General features: G+C 57.0%; 1 protein-coding gene across 2 annotated transcripts in view; it reads right to left on the bottom strand.

The window, feature by feature from the left end:
* PPP2R2C (protein phosphatase 2 regulatory subunit Bgamma) overlaps positions 1-21,039 on the bottom strand; it is a 130,329-nt gene that overhangs the window by 28,791 nt on the left and 80,499 nt on the right. For both annotated transcript variants that reach the window (XM_044389728.3, XM_044389729.3), the window contains exons 2-5: positions 20,704-20,801; positions 18,472-18,637; positions 15,662-15,774; positions 10,266-10,443 (exon numbers count right to left, since the gene is read on the bottom strand). In XM_044389728.3, the coding sequence (XP_044245663.1) occupies positions 10,266-10,443; positions 15,662-15,774; positions 18,472-18,637; positions 20,704-20,801 (555 nt within the window). The remainder of the gene's footprint in view (positions 1-10,265; positions 10,444-15,661; positions 15,775-18,471; positions 18,638-20,703; positions 20,802-21,039) is intronic.

Below are 21,039 nucleotides of genomic sequence, written 5' to 3'. Positions count from 1 at the left end.
CTCCAGCCAAGCACCTGGCCCCTGCACGCACCTGCACGCCCCCGATCTGCCCCGTGGGCGGGCCACGGGCACACTGCTTCCCAGCTGTGCCCCGTTCAAACCTCTCCGCCCATGAGTGATGTGTACCCCATCCGTGGCTGAGGACACGGAAGCTCCGCCAGGACGAGCTGTCCTCCCAGGACCCAGCAGAGGGGGCCCAGCCCAGGACTGACCAAGTTGGTTTCCAGAGTCGGCAATACACCCACCATGACGGGGGCAAAGCCGAGCAGGGCTGAGAAGCACCAACTTCGTGCCGGGAGGGGTGCGGCCTCCTGGAGCGCCAGGGCCTAGGGGTGGGTCTCTGGTCCCTCGCAGCTTTTGGCTCCTGCCCCATATCATACAACGAATCCCTTTTCCTTCAGGGCCCAGTGTGAATGGTGTATTGCTCTAGGCCCAGGGCAGGCAAAGGTCTGTAAAGGACCGAGAGTAAACATTTTAGGCTTAGCTGGCTGGAAGATCTGACCTCGACTTCAACTCTGCTGCTCTTCAAGGCTGGTGCAGACGACATGGACGTGAATGGGAGCGGCTGAGCGCCCATGAAGTACGAACAGGTGCCTCTCGCCCCCCGGGCTGTACGGTGGGGGCCCCAGGCCGAGAAGAAGGACTGCAATCTTGCTTTTGTAACAGTAACCTCCCTTCTTGACCCCGCGCAGGGCCAGCGAGTGAATCAGCCCCACTGGCCCGGCTCCTCCCCCAGCACGAGGCTGTCCTCCCGTCCAGCTGTTCCCGTGATCCCGGCCCTTGCCTGGGGGAGTCAGCGAAGCTCAGAAGCAAGCGCATGTCCCACCCTGCAGCGAAGCCTGCAGCTCCCGCTGTCAAGGACACCGCAGGGCACTCCAGGCAGGCCGTCTGCAGAGTCATCAGGTCTGCAAGATTTTTATAGAAGCTCCTTCATCATCCGCTGCCAAAGGCATGGCCTGATGGCCGGAAGCCAGCCAGGGTCACGTCGCTCCCTGGGCCACATCACCACAATGCCCCACTTGGAGGGCCCCTGACATGTCAGGGAGAAGGTCACTGCACCTCCAGGGGCCCTCGTTCCTCTGAACTTCACCTCTGAGGCTCATCTCCCCTACGTGAACGGGGGATGGGCACAGGTGCAAAGGGCCATCACTCGTCCACGGCCAAATCTCCCCTCCGCCGTAAGATGAGTCCTGTACATGAAATGAACAAACATCACTGGTTTGTTCGGGAAGGAGCTCAAGTGAGAAATGGGAATGGAAACCACCCCATAAACATCAAAGTAGTACAGAAATATTAACTAACATCACGGCAGGCTTCAGGGGCAGCAGCATGACAAAGGACTCTATTAAGATGCAGCAACTGCGTCAAACCCTCAGAGAGCTGTTGTGGGCAGTCCCTGACCCTGCACCTGCAGGCCAGGCATCTCGCATCCCTGCAGGAAGGACCACCCAACCTCCACGCCCACGAAGGAGGAGAGGGAGGCCAGGGGCGGCAAGAGACATGCGCAGGGCCACATGTGGGACACCACTGAACAAGGATAGAGTCCTGGCTTCCTAACTCCCAGCCGGTGCTCCTCCCTACGCCCGTCCTGTTCTGGAGGGAGTGCATCTCCCCACAGTATGCAACCCCACGGGCAATGTTGCTGGGGTACACTGGACTGGCTGGTGACCCTGCAAGGGAGGTACTAACAGCTTGGGTGAGGGGAGTTCAATGAGGAGAAGGATGCAGCCTTGGGCTCCATTGATTTAACTGAGCAAAGTGTGGTTTATCTCGATGTCTCTGCAGGAAAAACACTCTCAGGATGGGGGAGGCGGTTACCATGGTGACCGAGCAGCCACCGCGTGAGGATGGAGGCAGCTCTACCTAGGACCACGCCACGAGAAGCCTCCCCCACGGGCTCTCCAGGGACACTGGAGAAGGCCTCCTGCACATGGAGGCAGTCTTGTTGGGGAACAGCCAGCAAAGCTGCTTTTTTCAGCCAGTTTTCTCCAAAGGTGAGCTGGCTACAAAGATATGCTAGAAGCACTCTGGCCAAACCACGTCAGATCCTGTAAGAGGTTCCGGGCAGCCTCTGCCTCTGTGTGAATTTGCTACGGCTGCCACAGCATGGGTGGCTCAAACCATAAATTATTCTCTCCCAGTCCTGGAGGCTGCAAGTTCAAGATCAAGGTGTCAGAAGGTTAATTTCTTTGAGGCTTCTCTCTGCAGGGTGTAGATGGCGCTCTTCTCCCCATGTCCTCATATAATCTTCCCTCTATGCTGTCCTAACCTCCTCCTCTTGTAAGGACATTAGTCATATTGGATTAGGACCCATCCAAATGGATTCCTTTTACCTTAATCACCTCTTGAAAGACCAAATACAGTCATATTTGAGGTCCTGGGGTTAGGAGTCCAACATACGTGTTTTTATGGGACCCAATTTGGCCCATAACAGCCTCCTTCCCTTCTCTGCTCAGAACCTTACTAATTATGATGGTGCAATCCTGCTTGGAGAGAAAAGCCGGGTCACTGGGGTCATGGGGGGCCATGGAGAGGGGCTATTCCGTGTGACTGCTCACAGCACAAGCCCACTGAAGCCCTTGCATATCCTCTCCATGTGGCGAGCCAGTCTTCACAGCTCTTCCACAAACCAGCTTATGTGATTCCCAAGTACCGAGCCAGGGAAGAGAGCACTCAGTTTGGAGTCACAAAGACCAGGGCTTGATAGTTCAGCCCCACCGTACACAGCTGTGTGACCCCCTGGACAACTTCTCCATCTCCCTGCACCTGCTTTTCTCATCTATAGAATGGACTGATAACATCCGCTTTGCAGGGCTATGATGAGGATTTAATGAGATGACATTAAGTCAAAGGTCCTAGCAATTAAAGTAAATAAAATGATTTAGACATATAATTTTTTACAAGTCCCTAGTGCATGGTTAGTACTTTTGGCAATAATTAAAGTTCACTAAATTGAATCAGAGTCTTTCCCTTCCTCTGGAAAAACAGGAGATTAAGCAGATTGCCAAAGGTGCAATGTATGCCCCTTCTCCCCAAGAAAACAAGGACTTGGGGGTCTGCGCTGAATTGCATGCCTTCCTTGGCTCCTAAGAGCTGGGGCAGAAACCCCAGACAGGACAGAGCTGGGACGCACACCCAAGTGGCTGCCTTCTCATGGTCACTGAGCCCGTCCTGACCTCCCCTCCCAGGGCTTCCAGCCCAGCAGTGAAACCAGAGAGGCCCACAATGCTGCTCTGAGAGAGACACACAGGGTGCCCGCGATAGGATTTTTGGGGAGGCCCGGAGCTGGTCTGGAGGGTCCGGGAGGCTGAGGCATTAAGCAGAGGACTGAGAAACGTAGGTTTTTTGGGGGGGGGGGCATGTTCCATGCGAAGGGGAGGTAAGGCTGAGGAGCTGCCACAGGGCAGCCAGCTGGAGCCCCGATGGGGAAAGGGTGGGAGATGAGCCTCCAGACTGGGGTCAAGGGCAGAGGGTTTAATCAGGAGCATGTCTCAGAAATGAAACGGAGGCCTGTCAGGAGGGATCAGAAGCACAGGAGAGGCAAATGTTCCCATCATTAGAGGACATGTTAGGAACATAGAGCTGCCATCACCCGTGCACTCAGCGCCTGTGTCACCTGTCACCTATGTCACCAAACGATCCCCACTCTGTCCTGCAGTGGGGAGAAAAGCACCCACTCTCCATTAGGGTCTAAAAGTAGAGCCAAGAAACATCATTGTACTGATGGGGCTAGACGGGCCATGGGCAACTGCACCTACTTCTCAGAGCTCATCACCACACCACCCACAAAACAGAGGGAATGACAGCAGCACAGGGCGAGCCGCATAAGGGCCGGAGGTAGAATCACAGTGGCTGCTGCGGGGGCTGTCGCTCTCCTCCTGAGAGGCGGTGTGGGGAAGCACATGCGTTCTGCACCCAGAGGCCCCGAGTCTGAATCCTCGGCTCTGCCACTTCCCAGCTAGGTAACTCTGGGTAATTACTTGCCCTTCCTGTAGCTTCGTTTCCTCATCTATAAAAGAGGGATGTTGATAATGCTTACTCCACAGCGTTGTCAGGAGGTTTAAAGAGAATTAGTACATGCTTAGAGCTCTGCTGGGCACAGTAAGTGCTCAGTAAGGGGTGACGGTCACGGTGACAGTGGTGTGCGAGGTGGTGGGGAAGAGGACTCCCAGCGCTGGCTGCCCACGCAGTCAGCACCACGGACAGCTACACGAGCACTCAGCCCCGCTAGAAGCCCAGGCTTGCTGAGCCCCCCAAAGCAGGGGTGCGCCGGCAAGAACTTCACCACATGCTTTCTGGGTGGAAACTGATTTTGGGGATTCAGACTCAGGGCGTTTCCAAGTAGATGTTCCTGTTCCTTCTCTGTAGAGTGGTACTACGGGATGATGGAACAAGGCAGCCTGCAGGATACCTGAAAGCAGGTCAGGGCCAGTGTGGCTTGTGTCTACAGCCCATCAGGCCCTGTGCTCCCCAGCCCTTCCACCCTCCCAGCCCCCAGCACAGTCCTTGGCCCGTCCCCTCCTTTTCTCCCTGCATAGGGAACATGCCCAGCCCCCAGGCGGCCATGTGCAGACCAAGGTTTGGAGCCTCTGCCCCTAACTGCTGCACCATCCCACCTCGCTTCAGGACCTGCTCTGTAAAACGCAATTAGAAATTTGCTCCAGACCGAGGCTTGGTGCGATGCCAGCTTCCACCATGAGAAATCGCTCAGGGGGAGAAAAATCAATTGAACCACCCTCACAATTCTCCGAGTGCTAAAAATAAAGCAGAGGCCCATCAGCTGAGATGCTCTGTGCAAATCTGTTACCTTTAAGAGGCGTCGAGCTCCAGAAAAATCACTCAGAGCTGCCTGTCTCCAGTGTTGGTATTGCAGGACATGAGAGGCTGTTTAAACAGATGTGGACACGGCGCGGGGGAGAAAGAGGGGCTTCAAGAATCAGAGACGAAGCAGCGATTTTGAGAGCCAGCCTCAAAGACCTGAGGAGCTGCTGGTTGGGAGGGAAACACTGGCCACCTGCCAGGCCCGATTACTGTCAGGCCTTTTACGAGCATGATTGCTTTATTCCTTACAAATATCCTTAGGACGAGGAATTTGGCCCATTTGACACTGCTGGAAGTTGGTGGCCAGGGAGGTTACACAATGAATCTGGGCACAGGTCTGCCGGACCCCAGAGCCCAGACCGTCACTCATTTGTGCCTGGGTTCTCTAAGCCCCCAAAGCCCAGATTTACAAGGAGGTGCCTACATCCTAAGACCACACGGAGACCGGAATTCCTCCACCCGAAGTCGTCATGTACAACCATTCGTAAGCACCTGCTATGTGCTGGGTCCTGCATTATGTATGGGGATAGAGAGGGCTCAGACGGGACGTACCTCATCGCAAGGGTTTCAGCAGAAAACAGGGGAGGCAGTCATACTAAGAGAGGAGGAAAGCCCGTGTGACCAGGGAGTGTGGGCTCAGAGGGTTCTGATGGCCCAGGAGGCACGCGGAGTGGACAGAGCAGAGGTGACCGGCTGAAGGGGGCTGTGAGTGACGCTTACTGAAGGTGTACAGGAGCCTGGGGAGGTGGGCAGGGGCCGGTCACCATGAGCCTCTGGGCATTGCTGAGGGATTCGGACTTTCTCCAGAAGCTGACCGGGGGGGGGGGGGGGCACTGAGAGCTTCAAACCCAGGCCTGACGTGCTCAAACCAGAGGTTCTGATGAGCCTCTCTCACAGCTCTGTGCAGGGCCACTGGCTGGGCAGTGTCGGACGCTGGCAGCAGGCCAGGCAGGAATGGTCTGGCTCCAGGGACGCCTTTGGCAGGGATAGAGAAGAAGGCACAATTCCATAGCCATCCAGGGATTGGAAAGAAAGGGCTTGGCACCTCCTTCCATCTTGGGGGTGAGGGAGAGGAAGGAGGTGCCCGGGCACACACAGAGACTCCATGAGCACCGGGCTCCCTGCCTCTCCATGCAGAGCAGCCAAGTCTCAAATTAGCAGCACAAAGGTCCTCTGAGTCAGCTTTCTATCTATTTGCACTGTCAAAACAACACTCACCTTCTCTCCTTTACTAAGAAGGCTTTTCTTTCTCTCAAAACCTTTGCTAGAGATCAATTCTGCTTAGGTGGAAAGTGTTACAAGAAGGTAGTTCTGCCCCCAGGAAACTTCCAGTGGCTCAGAGACTGAACAGCAGCACCCACCGAGACAAGTCGAGACACCGGAGGGAGAGAGTTAAAGGAAGATGAAACCCCAGGCCCAGAACCCCCCATCAAGTGCTTGCACAAAAGGGGTCTCCCAATTCGGAGCAATTCTCCAGCTCGGCAGGCCTCTCCGGCCTCCTCCCACGCTGGAAATGAAACACCTTTTCTAGTCACAGGGCTGCACAGGACCCGGCATCACAGCCGCAGCCTGCAGTCCTGACGCCTTCCCTGCCAGGAGACTGGCCTCCGCAGGGCGGGTGCCGGTCTCTGCACGGAGCCCCTGGGTCTCATCACTCTGGTGGCCAAGCAGCAGCGGGCCCGGGCGAGTGCTGCGTGCAACACGGTTCCCTGACGAGCTGGTCTCAGCAGGGAGGTTTCCACAACCACCACATGCCCCTGGAGACTCCCCTCTGCTCCTTCTGTCTGCCTACTGGGTACTCACTTTCCACAGGCAGGGGCTGCCTGGAGCCCAGCTCGGCAACCGTCAGCGTTCTGCGGCACCCACACACCTCGACCTCAAGAGACAGGTCGTCTTTATAGTCTATCAACTACCAAGCCACCTGCACAAAATTAAGAGGCAGCATACACGTTCAACACGGAGTTAGGTGTTTCCAGGGGGACACCCCCCCATGACTGATGTTCCTCTCTCATCGTGAGCCATCTCCTCCTCACCTAGCCTAGATTCAGGCACCATCAGCCTCATGTCTTCTTATTCACTGGGCAAAACCCCCACCCTGGCTCCCGCTCCGCCTAGCCCACACCTGCAGCCCTGTAGACAAACAGGGCTGGAAAAAATGCACACCACTGTGTTTGGTGGTCTCACTGCCTTGTCAGCTGCTTGCAGGCTGGGTATGGTACTTGTTTATTATACTAATGGTTTGCTGTTTGTTGGCTCCAAGAGGGCAGGGGTCTTTATCTAATTCAAAGTCAGGCATAGAGCCTGGCACACAGGAGGTACTCAATAAATACAGCAGTGAATGGCAGCTCCCACAGCACGCAGAGAGGCACAATTCTTGTGTATAAATGGGGCAAAGGAGGCACAGCTGATAGTAAGGACTCAGGAGGACTATGCCTGCAGTCATGCAGTGGACCAATCCTCTTTTCTTATTCCTGACTAACCTGTTCCAATGTCCTGTGGCCACCACAGTCCAAAGGACAGTTATGATATAGCCCACTGCCCCACTACTCCACTGCCTCCTGTCCACAGCCAACCCCCTGCCTGCCCATCACTGGATCTCCTCACTGGGCTCCTGGCCTCCAGGATTGCCTACTGGAATCTAATCCATCCAGGACACACATACACGGCCCTCCCACTGTCCTCACCCACCATGTCCAACCATGCCCACTGCAGCTTGTGCAGGTGCTGCCCTGCTCACAGCAAGAGTGATGTCCCTGACACTGCCTGGAGGCCCCTACTGGCAGGGCCGAGTTTCTTTCATTGTCCCTGTGTCCCGGGGCTCAGCATGGACCCGGGTCAGAAGAAGCACCAGGAATTAATGGCTGAATATCAGGGAACACTATTCCCTACACAGCTGCGGGCTTCACAGTTTGTAAAGGGCGTGGGCATTCACAGTGTTACTGAGTCCTTACAGCAGCCCAACAGCGTCAGTCCGGCAGGGGACGCGTCCCCAGCCTGGTCCTGCGACAAGGAAGCCTGGGTTCCAGGACGGTAGCTGCAGCGGGCAGCCTGAGGGCAGAGCAAACAGCCTGGGGCCAGGCCACGGAGGCCTGAGCGCGAGTCCCAGCTCTGTCCCCATCAGCCCAGCCCCCAATCTCCCCGAGCCTCTATTTCTGCAACTGCGAAATGGGGTGAGAATGTGCCATTGCATCCAGCTTTCGTGCCAACATGAAGGCCAAGTGAGATGGCGAATGGCACACTGTGCACTGTAGAGTGCTGTGAGGAACCACTGAGGACAGCCCGCGGCAGTCTCACAAGTCCTGTGCCCACCCCGTTTGCAGACCTGGGGCTCCCATGTGACCCATTTTGTTCCGCTAGGAAGCTGGTCGACACCTCAAACTTGGCAGTGGACATCTGGCTGTGCGGTCCACTACGGCGGCCTCCAAATGCTGGGGCAGCGCCTTCCTTTCCCAAGGTGACGCCCCCCTCCCAGTAACCCCCTCCAGCACCCTTGACTCAGGCCTGGCCAATCAGAGCACTGCTCCCCCCTCCCATAGTCATGGGTTCAGAGGTGCCCCTGAGGCCCCATCAGAGCCCATGGGGTGCCATCTGGGGGCTTGGTGAGACGGGTCACAGAAAACTGGTCTTTTTTCTCTTGGACTTTATTCTGGGAGGGCAGGGCATGTGCTGCTGGCCCCAATATGCTACCACAGGGCACCTGAGACAAGCCAGAGCAGAGAGCAGAGGCAAGAAGCAGAGAGAACCATCTAATGATGTCGTTTCAGCCCCTGAATCCAGCTGTGCCTGCAGGCTTCTCATGGTCCATAAGTCAGTAAATGCCCATGTTTTGATTGAGCCAGCAGGGATGAGGTGTTCGAAGCCTTGCAACCAAAGGAGTCCTGACCAACTGAAGCTCTGAGCGCCAGGGACAAGGGCAGGGCCCACTGGGCTTCCAGCCCGAATGGAGGGTCAGGCAGATGCCCAGCCCACCCTCTCCACCAAGCCAAATCTGAGCTTCCAAAATCTGAGCAGCTCCAGCCTCAGCCCATCCTTGAACCTTTGTGACCACCCCCATCCACGTCCCCCTCACCCCGGCTCAGAGCGCTCTGCTCCTTCGGGGCAGGAAGGAGACAGGCTCACGCTCCCTGACACGCAGAGCACCGGCTGCATGCTGGGTGCATCTGGGAGGGGCTCACTGAATGTGCGTGCTGCAGTCCTAGCGGGGAAGGGTCAGGGAGGCTCCCAGGGATCTGGTTCCTCACCAAGGTCAGCAAGCTTAGGGGACACAGTGGGACTCCCACAGAGGCCCCCACTGACCCCAAAGCCCCGCGTCTGCCCCACACCCTCCTGCTGGGCTCAAGGACCAACAGCATGTGCTTGCTCTCTGCTCCTCCGAGCCCCCTTTCTCCCCATTCCCAAGGTCTCTCTGCCCAGTGGACCCTGGCCAGTCCCTGGCTCTCGGCCCTCAGAAGCCATTTGCTACCCTCTGTCTCTCCTTCCAACCCTCCAGACTGCTCCTTCCTGCTCCCACACGCCCTCCCAGCCAGCCCTGGCTTCTGCTCTGAGGGTAAGGCAGCAATAGCAGGTCCGACACCCCGAGTGGGGAGCTTCTCGCAGCAGGAGCTGCCTGGTATCCAGCACAGAGGGGACATTGGGAGACTGTCAGCTTGCACGAGAGCTCGGGGTGGGGGGGCTCCTATCCAGTTCCACTGCACATCTTCGAGGCAAACTTTACAAAGCGCAGTTGGACAAAGAGGTTGGAAATGGGGAGTCGGGGGCTGGAGGGGGGCCTGGGTTGGACACTTGCTAGGTGTGAGCACCTGTCTCCTGGGTTGCCATAAGGCTGATATGAGTTAACACGGACGCTTGCTGAGGTCAGCACAGAGTGACGTGGTAGCAACCTGGCTGCTTTGTCCACTGCGGCCCCTCCCAGGCTCGTGCTTGGGTGCCAAGTTCTTTCTTGACCAGTCAGAGGGGTCTGGAGTCCATCCTACTGCCCCTAGCTTGCCTAGACATACGGGACTGCCAGGCAACTGGGCTTCTGACACCTCGACTGTCACTCTAAGCCCTGGGTGGGCCCCCAAGGCTGTTCATCACACGCTGAGGCCCCTGCCTTGGGCCACAGGGAGGAGGGTCCCTGACTCTCTAGTGGGTCAACCATCCTTCCTCCAGGAGGGCAGACCCCAGGACTCTAGCTCCTCTGAGGTCCCTGATGCGGTCTCAGAATGACAGGGAACACATCCGCCTGGAGAAAGCAAGGGGTCGAATATAACCCTAGGCAGCCATGGCTTTAAATTTTCAAACCAGCTCATCAGAATTCCAAACTGGGCCTCACTCACTGGAGAAGCTGAACAAAAGCAGAAGCTCCCGCATTGGCTCGCTCACAACTGAGCCAACACCCCCCCCCCCCCCGTGGAAACCCCCCCGCCCCGGGCGACGGCAGAGGCCACAGCGGGAAAGGATACTGAAGCTCCGGTCAGTGATGGCCAGGTGCCAGAGGTTGATGCGCAGGTCGTCTGCCGACATGTACGTCTCGCAGTCGCTGTTGACGGAGATGGAGTTGATGTGGTAGGTGTGGCCATTGGCGAAGACCCTCCGTGGGCTCACCTCCACCATCAGATCCATGGGCTTCAGCACGGGCACCTGCGGAGAAGGGGACGGTAAGCAGGGTGATGAGGTGATGGAGGGGGACTGCAGGGGGACAGGTGCCCAAGGCAGGAAACGGCATGCCAGGGCCGCACGATCAAAACCGGAGGCCGGGAATGTGCCAGTGGGCGTCCATCCTGCACGTGTTGGAAACAAGCAGCGCCACGTGGCCAACATCCATCACCGCCAGCCCTGCAGGAAAGCTTCGCCTCCTGGGATTGGTTCTGAGCCTGTTGTGTGAATTGAATAAGTGGCTGAACCCCTCTGCGCCCCAATTTCCTCACCTCTAAAACGGAATGAGAAGATACCATGGCAGCACCTGCCAACTATCCACCATTTTTATTCCCTTGTCACAAGGAAGTGGCTGCCCAGGCAAGAACTACATTTCCCAGCTGCCCTTGCAGTTGGGTGGCCATGTAACTGGTTCTGACCAATAGGATGTGAGCACAGTGACACCTGGCACTTACAAGTCAAGCCGGTTAAGAGGCAGGTGTGCCTTCTCTACCCGCTTTTCCCTTCCACTGCAGGAAGGTGAGGACCCGAGCTTTAGGAATGAAGGCCCGTGGGATGGAAGGAGGCTGCGTCCCTGCAGGAGAGTCATGTGTCCACCAGGAACACTGACCCTGGACCTTTCCATGAGTAAGGAATTCATTTCTGTGTGTTCGGCCCCGCAATGCCAGGGTTATTTGCTACGGCTGCTGGTGTTAGCCTAACTCATAGAAACTCCCCCCTGAGAGGGTTGGTGTGAGGAGTCCCTGGGACAGCATCAGATCCCACACCTTTGCTTCCCTCCGTGCCCTCTGCCTGGAACGTTCACCCCCTTTGAACACCTAGTTACGCGGACTCCTCCTGCAAGGCCTAGAAGCGACAGCCCCTCAGATGTGCACCTGCTCCGGGAGCGGGGTTCCGGGCCTGCTCACCCCCAGCAGACTGCACACATCTGTATCAAGGCTCTTAGCATACGCTGCGCTGTGTGTCGGGCACAAGGCCCCACCCCAGGAAACCGTGAGGTCTTTGAAGCTACAGGGATGGGCAGACAGACAGACAGACACGGCTTCATCCATCTCCCCCCAGGCCTGGCCCAGACTCGATGCTCAGGAAATGGGGATTGGCATGGCCATCCCGTCCTGGGTGGGAAGACTGGATGCCAAGATGTCCCTGACATGTCGAAGTCCCAGAGTCAGGAAATGCAGAGCCCGGGGTGACTGCCCCGCCAGGGCATGTTGGCGGAAAGGCAGACCCCTGAAACCCTACTGCCTGGACACCCACTAGGGTTACCCTTACCGGGGACTTCACCTCTCTGGACCTCAGTTTCCTTATCTGTGAAGAGGGGTATGTGAGGATCCCACGAGTTCATGCAGGTCAAGTGCACTCAGAATGGCGCCCCGCACATGGTGAGTTCTCAGTGCTAGTGCCCGACCTCCTCCCTAGCGGGTGATGGGAGGGTGGACAGGCCTCACACAGCCACACGGGTTCTAGCGTGGGCCTGGGGGGACCCTGCTCCAGGGGCCACGGGAACTGCGTCTGAGAGAGAGGCAGCTCGGCCGGGCTCCGAGTGAGGAAGAGCTCAGGGTCCCGGTGTTGGGCTGTGCAACTTTGTCAGCCAACTGCAGGGCTCCTGGGCCTGGGGCGGCAGTTACCAAGTAGAGTCAGGGGAATCCAAGCAGAACTGGGTGAGGACGCGCTGTGGCAGACGGGCTGCTTGCCCTCAGATGGGAGAGAAAGACAATAACCAATACACAAGTGAGCGTGTGTGTGTGTGTGTGTGTGTGTGTGTGTGTGCATGTGTGTGAGAGTTCATAGAGCACAGGTGCTGTTTGGAAAAATAAAACAGGTGCAGGGTCAGGGTGACAGGGCGGCAGGGGTGGTGCCGGGTAGGACGGGCAACCAGGAGGGGACGCAGGAGCAGGGCTGATGCGGGCCGTGCGGGTCAGACTTGGGCTGATGTGGGACCTGAGAATCTCCTTCTCCCAGAGGACCTCTTCTGATTCCACCTCACTCTTAGGCTAGGCCCAGGGCTCCCTGGAGTGGCCACAGTCTGTCACAGCCCTGGCCACACGACAAGGCAGCTGTCTTGTTCCTGCAGTGGCCTGGGAACGGTTAGGGGCACACCGTGTCTTCTCGTGTTCGTCTCTGTGTGGCTGGCACTCAGCCCAGGACCCCACACAGAAAGGCCCGCAGGGGAAGGAGTGAGTGGGTGAGTGAATACATGAATGGGCTGTGTCCCTCAAGCTCCCCAGGGACAGCTGAGACAGGAGGTGACCACTTTGGTGCTGCAGTGTTCCTTCTCACGCACAGCACCAGGGGACCCAGTGTGAGCATGTGCCAATGTGTGTGCCTGCGTGTGCACGCCTGAGTGTGCATGTGTGTGCACCAGTGTTGGGGGGTGCATATGTGCGGGTGGATGCATGGGTGTGGATGTGCGTGGGGGTATCTGCATGCATGAATATGGGTGTGAGTGTGCACGTGTGTGAGCATGAGTGCGGGCGTGTGCAACGTTGTGTGCATGCCTACCTGGCTCTGGGCCGTTCCTGTGCCGCCGGCTCTGTGCCCCGCCCTGCCCATGTCCCCCTGTGTCAGATATTCTAGGTCAGCTCCTAATCTTTCCTTCCCTTTCCTCAAGGCACAGCCGCCCAGGGTCCTCTGGATTCTCTCAAGTCACACCTGTTCCTGGAGAAGGTCAGAGCATCACTGGCCTTGCAAAGCCTTGATCTGCCTCCCCTCCTTCTGGCAACATCGCTTCCCCTCCCGGCAGCCTTGCCCTCCACCGAGGGCTCCAGCCATTCACTGCCATCCCCAAACCATATTTCAAAGCCATTAAAAGAACAAAGGAGAGGAGGAGTGAAAATAAATATGCCCTGAAGGTTTGCGTGTCTCATGAATAAAACATTTTGCCTCCCCCAACACTTCTAGATGCCACAGTCTGTCTAGTCAAGGTGAGAGGCAGGAGGGCAGACATGTGAACACTAAGGACAGAACATTCTGGGATACACAAGGCTAGACGGTGCAGAAGCAGGATGAGAGTTTTTATCTGGCTTGTGTAGAAACGGCTTTACAGAGGAGAAGGCTACTAGGGTTTTAAAGGATGAATAGGAGTTCACCAAATCAACGAGGTGGAGTGACTCCATGTCTGTTTCCTTGGGGGCCTGGGCCCACCTCTGACACCTGGGGTCCAGCACGGGGCCCGTTGTAGAGCAGCTTGTCGGCAAGTAACAGCCCAGCCTCCAGCAGGAACGGCTCAGATTCGGTAAAGAGCTGCACACGGCTAGGTGGCTTGGGTGACATGGAAGGAGATAAGGAACAGGCAAGAGGTGGAAAGACCCAGATGCTCCCGTTCTTTCTCCCTTTCTCCTCCTCCAGCCTCAACGGACGGTTAAGGGCCATCTTGGGATGTGAGTGAGATACAGAGCAAAGTCTCAGATGGGGGGAGGGAAATAAACGGATCCCCGCGGGCCACGGGCTCTGCCGCAAACGCCAAGCCCATCAAGAGGTGATAATTGTATCCTTCCCACCAGATGAAAGCCTCATAAACTTCCTGGGGGCTGGGGTGGGGGGGCAGGGGTGGGGGGGCGCATCACTCCCATTACTCAATGTGGAAGCTAATTGGCCTCCTGGCTTTCTCAGAATTTATTTGCACAATTTGCCCGTCATTTAGAGGCCAGTATGCTTAAACATTTATTTCTCCATCTCGGGAACAACATTGATCACCGTTTCATATTTACGACGATTTGCTGGACACGTAGTGAGTGCGTATGTTAAGCTGTTTCAGGGAAAGTGAGTTCTCATCCACATTTTGCTGGGGAGGAAACAGAGGCATGGGGCGGGGCCCTGCCTACAGCCACCTGACAAGTGGCGAGTGGATCTGGGAGCCATCGGGACACCCGGGGGAGGCACTAACACCCCCATGCCAGGCCTCGTCACTGTCCCCCTCCCCCCTGGAGGGGCACACACTCAGAGCTGTGAGTTGGTCCCCCTCTCCCAGGAGGACAGGCAGTTCATGCAATGTGACCCAGCCTTTTCCAAATTGGCCAAAACATGGAAACGAGCTGAAGGGAGCAGCACCTCTGAAGCTTACTCATAGGACTGAGGCCGTCTGCTCAGAGCCAGGCCGGTCCCAGGAGCAGTGGACACTGAGACACAGACCCAATCCCGCCCCCAGGCTCTTTGTTTCACTGCGGTCTCCCCATGCCCAGAGCAGGGCTGGACACAAAGCAGGTGCTTAGTAAGTGTGCGATGAACGAATATTATCCCAATGAGCTGCGCACCAGCATCCCCTTCAACACACAGGAGCAGAGCGCCTGCCATGTTCCAGGCTTCTGGAAGCCAGGGACACACAAGGTGGCCCTGCTATGCCCCCTGCCCTGCTGGAGAAAGACAGGGACTGACTTTCATGGAGTCTTCCAGCAGGACACCACTGACCATCCCCACGGCTCTCCCAGGAGGCTGGGACCTCACTCCCTCTTCATGGAGGAGACAGGACGCCGACTCTGGAGCCAGACTTCCCTGGGTTTGGATCCCAGCTCTCATTTCATCTATAAAATGCGGTTGATAATCGTGTGCTCCCTTTACAGGACTTCGGTGAGGACTGAGGTCCTGTAGGCAGAGTATTAGGACGACACAGGCTGGCCATGTGTGCCTCATTCTAGATCAGGAGTCGGCGGAGGCTTGGGGAGGCTGAGAGCCTTGCCCAGGGGCACGCCGCCAGCCAGTGGCTGAGGCAGGATTGGAACCCAGATCCTGGGACTCCAGAACTCTCTCTGCCATGTCTCACAGCTTCTCCCCTGGAAGAAAGAGGCGTGCTTTTGCCTTTCAATCACATGGGGACGAGAGTTTGCACTGGCATGGCCCCGCAGCTTAACCTTCCCCGCCTCCATACAGGCGGCAAGAATCACCTGTTCCAGGCCTCTTGGCCCCTCGACGAAGGGCTTGGAGTCCACAAGTTCAGCCCACAGGTTCCCCTGGACACGCGTCACCCCGCCTCATCCCCATGTCACTTCCAGGAGAAAGAGCACCATCTCTGCTTTGCTCACGAGGAGCCCGAGGCTAGAGGCAGGGAAACCCTGCGGCCACCCCACCAGGAAGCAGCCCGGCCAGGACCCGAACCCGGCTCTGGCTCAAATCCCAAAGGCCCTTCAAGTCCTAAAGTCTCACTGTTTCACAAAAGAAGCCCACACTGCTTCCCGCTTGCCGGAACCTTCCGCGTTTCACATCTTACCTGCAGTGACGTCACCGTGGACAGGTCCTTAAGCTTCCCTTCTTCATCTTTTAGGTTATATCCCTCAGGCCTTTTATCTCGTTCAGTGATCTTCCATAATTTGATAGTTTTATCTTTTGAAACAGAGCAAATGAAACGAGACTCATGATTAACTCCAGCGCAGAGCACAGCCTACGAGACAGGTGCGCCACGTCGGGAACTCCTTGACCGGGAGCCTGCTCTCGGACACGCGGGTTCCCGCTCCTTCTGCACACCCACGCCGCGAACACGGCTGCGGACAGGGTACCTGTCCTCCTCCTCTGGCTCCTCACAACTGATCCCAACAGTGAAAGCACTGGGTCAAAGGGGAGGCACCTTTGAGGGCAGCCACAAACTCCAAACCCACTCCCAGAAAGAGCGTATCAGATGCAGCTTCCCACTCTGAAGCCCTGAGGGGCAGACAAAAGCAGGGTGACCCGCTCTCTCCTGAGCAGCATCCGGCCCGTTCAGAGGGCAGCTTCCAGTGGCCCCACTTCTCGGGCCTCCTGCCATGAACATAGAAGAGGAGCCGAGTGGCTGGGATGGTTCAGCGTCTATGTCAGTGCGGCAAAGCCCAGCCACCAGGTGTTTGGCCAAATATAGATACATGTTACTGTGAAGGTTTTTTTTTTTTAGATGGCATTACATCTTACATCCATACAGTGCTGGGCTGAAGACTTTATTTGCGGGTGCAAGACCCTACTGCTCTTCCTGCCTCCGTTGTGGAAGCCCATACAGAAACAGGGACCAGAAACTCAAAGTAGTTTGGAATGCGAACCCCCCACATGGAGAGCAGGTGTTCTGGAAAGTCCCACAGCCCTGTGATGGACTTTATGGGAATGAGAAATAAACTGTTGTTAAGCCACAAAAAAAGAAAAAAGAATCCGTACAGTGAAGCAGACTGCTCTCCATACTGTGGGTGGGCCTCATCTAATCAGTTGAAGGCCTTCAAAGGACGGCCCTCCCCTGGAGGAAGAGGGAATTCTGCCAGCAGGTGGCCTTCAGACTCAAGCTGCAACATTAGCTCTTCCCTGGATCTCCAGCCTTCCAGCCAGTCCTGCAAATTTTGGATTTGCCAGCCCCACAATCATGTGAGACAATTTAAAATAAGTCTCTTTCCATATATCTATGTCTACATGTGTGTCCCTACCTACAAGCCTACACACACACACACACACACACACACACGCTCATCGTATCAGTCCTGCTTCCCTGGAGAACCCTGGCTGCTACTGCAGCCAAAACAAACACAGCCCGGCTCAGGAGAAGGAAGAGGGAGACAACTGGTATCATTAAACCCTTGATAGGTACCCAAGGACATGTCGTTCAGAAAGGGTGCAGCTGGAATTTAAACCCAGGGTCAAGAAGCTTTGAGGGTGGGGGTGTAGGGAGCTCCTGATGCTGACCTTCTCTCCAGAGGGGCAGGAAGAGAATGACATGTGCCACTCCCATGGTAAAAGGAAAGGCAGCACGTGTATGTGGCTCCATAGACACCGGCCTCGTTCTAACTCGCTATGGCCTCATATCATTTCGTCCCCCCAGCACCCCCACGAGGAAGACACAACCACAGAAGCAGAAGTGACAGGGTCAGGATGTGAACCATGTGAGGGGCTCCTGTCCTGGGGAGACCCTCACTGCCTCCTCTCCCGTGCAGGGGAAGGGCTCCACTGGCTGAGCGTGGCCCTGGGCCAGGCACCCTTAAGGCTCTTGGACCCTGCACTTGGCAGGGTGAAGGATGAGAACAGCAGGAACGCAGGGAGCAGGGGGGGCAGGCCTGGGTTCAGGAGGGGTCGGGGGTATCAGGACTGACTGCAGGGACAGCAGGCTCAGCTGAGAAGTCCACAGAGGCTCAGTGGAAAGTGACACCCACTGGAGGTCTAAGGGATGCGGAAGGGTTGGCCAGGTAAGGGGCAGACAGGGCAGACTTCGGGCACAAGGTTTGGCGGGATTGAGTCCAAGCAGTTTCGAGGGTGCCTTAGTAGCTGCACGGAGTCTGGGCTGTGTCGGGGAAGGCAGGTGGCATCACCGTGACAGGCTCACACCCTCCACAGCAGGGCTGGCTGGTCTCAGGGTGCTGGCGGGGTGTCATCTCACGTCACCCTTACCACAGCCCAAGGGGGCTGTGTCCACCCCGCTGCACAGATGAGGGAGCCAAGGCTCAGGGAAGCAAGGCCATCACCCCAAGGTCACAGGGCTGGGACAGAGTCCAGGCCTGTCCTCCTACCACTCAGGCACCACTGATGACGGGGTCGAGAGAAGCAGGAGGGCCAGCAGGGGGAAGCCGAGCCTCGGGCCCCAGGCGCCAGGCCCTGAGTGGGGCACAGCAAAGCAGGGTTCTGGCCAGGAGCCTCCCTGGGGCCTGGGGGCGCACGTGTCCTCCCCGGGGCAGAATGGTCAAGTGGCCGGCCAGGCTCCGAAACTCGCGCTCCTCCTGCTGCCCCCACCCCCCGCACTCTCGAGTGACAACCCCACAGGGGTGTTCGGGGATTCCAGAAGAGTTAGGTTTGGCTCCTTCGTCGGGAATACCAAACTCCCTCCACCGCCCCCCTTCCAAGAACAGTAATGACAGAGATGTCCCCGACACAGCCATCTGTCATGGTGCGAACAAGCCCCGTGTCCCACCACAGGCCAAGGCTGAGGAAGCTGTGGGACAGTCACTGGGTGGAATGTGCCCACTGCTCAAAATACTGTTTTCGAGTTCTCAGGACCTAGAAAACTGCTCAGTCCAAGTAAGCTGGAAAAGAGCATGTGCGAGCCGGCGGTGCCGGCGCCCCCGCATGCGGGCCCCTCACCATTGGTGGACAGCAGGGAGTGGGCGGCATTCTGCTGCGGAAGCCACTTGATCTTGTTGATTTTCTCTTCTATCTCCAGACTCTTGAGATAATCGAACTCCGGCTCATGGCTCTGGAAGGTGCTGTAGACGTCATACTCGCCCTGGCTGTGAGGCGCATTTTTACTCTGCAAGAAAATGCGGACAAGGGGGCCTGAGCTCCAGCATGGCAGGGGCAGGGGTGAAGGGCACGCTGGCCAAGCCCTCCGAGAGCCCGACGCAGCCCGGTGGCCCATGTCCAGGAGAGCTGGGGATCCGATGCCAGGGTCAAAGGAAACTCTGTATTTTAAATGGCCGATGACTTGGCGTGTGTCTGTGGCCAAGCCCTGTCTCCTCCTCAGTCCAGCAATCAGGCTGGCTCACATTCACTGAGCACCTACTATGTGCGGGGTGCTGAGCGAAGTGCTTCTCACTCCCCAGTCTTGTTCTATTCACTGCAGTGGGCACCGCAATTCTCCCCATTTTACAGACGAGAAAGTGGAGACTCAGAGGTGAACTGACTGCTCCCCCCAAAGGCCAGGTGTCCACTAAGTGCTGTCACTCGACCCTCTGAGGTCTGACACCAAGGCAAGGCTCTGGCTTGATCCTCCAGTCTGAGTGTCCAATTTGGTCCTGATTCATGGAATGCATGCATTTTGGAACAGATTTCACACGGAGGCAGAATATTCTAGAATGTTAGACTGACATTAGGCCATCTTCCCCCCGAACTTTCCTCCATGGACCCATCCTGGTTTAGGCAGCAGAGCTCATAATAACAAGGACCGTCGTGACAGAGCCCTCAAAATAGTGAGGCGGTGAGTCCACTGTGGGCACAGGGCGGCCTTCTCAGTGGACAAGTTCAGTGCATGTGGTACCGTATAACCCGCCAGGGAGCAAACGGAGTCAGCTAACCAAGGACAATTTCAAGTTTCCTGCTAATTATTCCTAAATCACCTCTTGCTAGATTTCTACACCTGTCCTGCTTCTGACAAGCTTTCAAGTTCTTCTGTATGTTTGCCTCCAAGTCCCTGCAGTGGCCACGAGCACTGTCTATGACTAAGGTCACTGGGACCAGAAGAGAGAAAAAAATTAGAGGAGAAAAATTCCAAAGTCAAGAAACGTGCATCTACCCATCTAATTTCTCTCTGCAAAAAGGACCCTTGGCTTTGCCATCCCCGGTGGGCTACCCGGGCTCTTCTCGGGAAACTGGCACGCTCGGGCCATAGGACTCGATTTTCAGCTGCCTGCTTCCCAGCCACGTGTCCTGGCTAAGCTAGGTCACACTCTCTGAGCTCCGGGCTCCCCATCTGTGACACGAGGATGCTAAGAGCACCTAATGGCACCACTGGGGCTGCCGTGAGGGAGGTTACGGGGCAGAGGCGGGAACACGGAGCAGCCAGACCTCGAGGAACACATGCCCTGAGGAACGGGGCAGGGATGCACCTGCAACACTTCCCCTGCCGCCTCCAACCCCCTCCTCCCTGCTCTCCTCAATCCCCACTCCTCCTCTTCTCTTCCTCACCCCTGTTCCCTCTCCCCTCATCTCTCTCCCCTCCTCCCTTCCCCGTCCTCCCCCTCCTTGGTGTTCGCCATCCCGTCTTCAGCCTCTAATCCCTGCACGTGCTCGTGTGTGGGCGGCCCCCTCTCTGAGGCAGGGCGGCGTGTACGTGACAACGCATGGCCTTGGTTTCAGCCCCTGGTCTTTGCTCACTAGCTGGGTGACTTCTCCAGGTGTCCTCATCTGTAAAATGGGTGTCGGTCCCCAACATCTGAGGTGGGCAGTGAAGAGTAAATGAGAAAACGTGTAGAGAATGTAGCAAGGTGACCGCACATAGTAGGTGCTCAACAAATGGGGTTCTTGTTATCATGAGGGTCTTGTAGTGGTTCCGAAACATCACTCCTGGGTGGGTTGTTGCGGGCCGCTCCTGTCTTACCCGGAATTCTGCTGGACAACAAGCTTCGGGAGGGTGCGGCCTGGGGCTGAGCCAAGTCGCCGACCGCCACCTGAAGGCAGCCCCACGGCTGCAGAAAACGCAGCCCTCCCGTCCCCCCACCTCTGGCCGGGATGGCGCCGGCTCACCCAGTAGTGGGAGGCTTAACTCAGGGCAACAGCTGGCCCTGCCTGTCCTCAGTGCTTCGCGGGGTCCAGGACAGAGCTGGCAAAGGCCCGGCTGAAGCGTGGCGCCCCTCCCACCACCACCAGGTCCCGCCGCACCTCCGGCTCCCGCTGGAAGATGACAACCCGGCCACCCTTGTCGCCTGTGGCCAGCAGCTCTCCGGTGTGGTTGAACTCAACAGTAGAGATGATATCGGCTGTGGGGGGAGAGACAGGAAGGTGTGGCTCATTAGGACCCCAGTACGACAGAGCTCAACAGAACAGGCCCCCTACCCACCAGAGCCTGCATCCTTGGGCTGGGCCACCACCCAGAAGCAGGGGCCCGAGGGGTCAGGAGCACTAACGAGGGGCCGATGGTCCCCCTGTCCCTCCCGCCTGGCCAGGGGACACAGACCTGTTCACAGGCTTGCTTTCCTCTCTGTCCTGCTTCCTTCC

This window comes from Ursus arctos, unplaced genomic scaffold (genome assembly GCF_023065955.2).
Source record: "Ursus arctos isolate Adak ecotype North America unplaced genomic scaffold, UrsArc2.0 scaffold_9, whole genome shotgun sequence".
NCBI classification, from domain to species: Eukaryota; Metazoa; Chordata; class Mammalia; order Carnivora; family Ursidae; genus Ursus; species Ursus arctos.
This window is presented reverse-complemented; position numbering and strand designations above follow the sequence as displayed.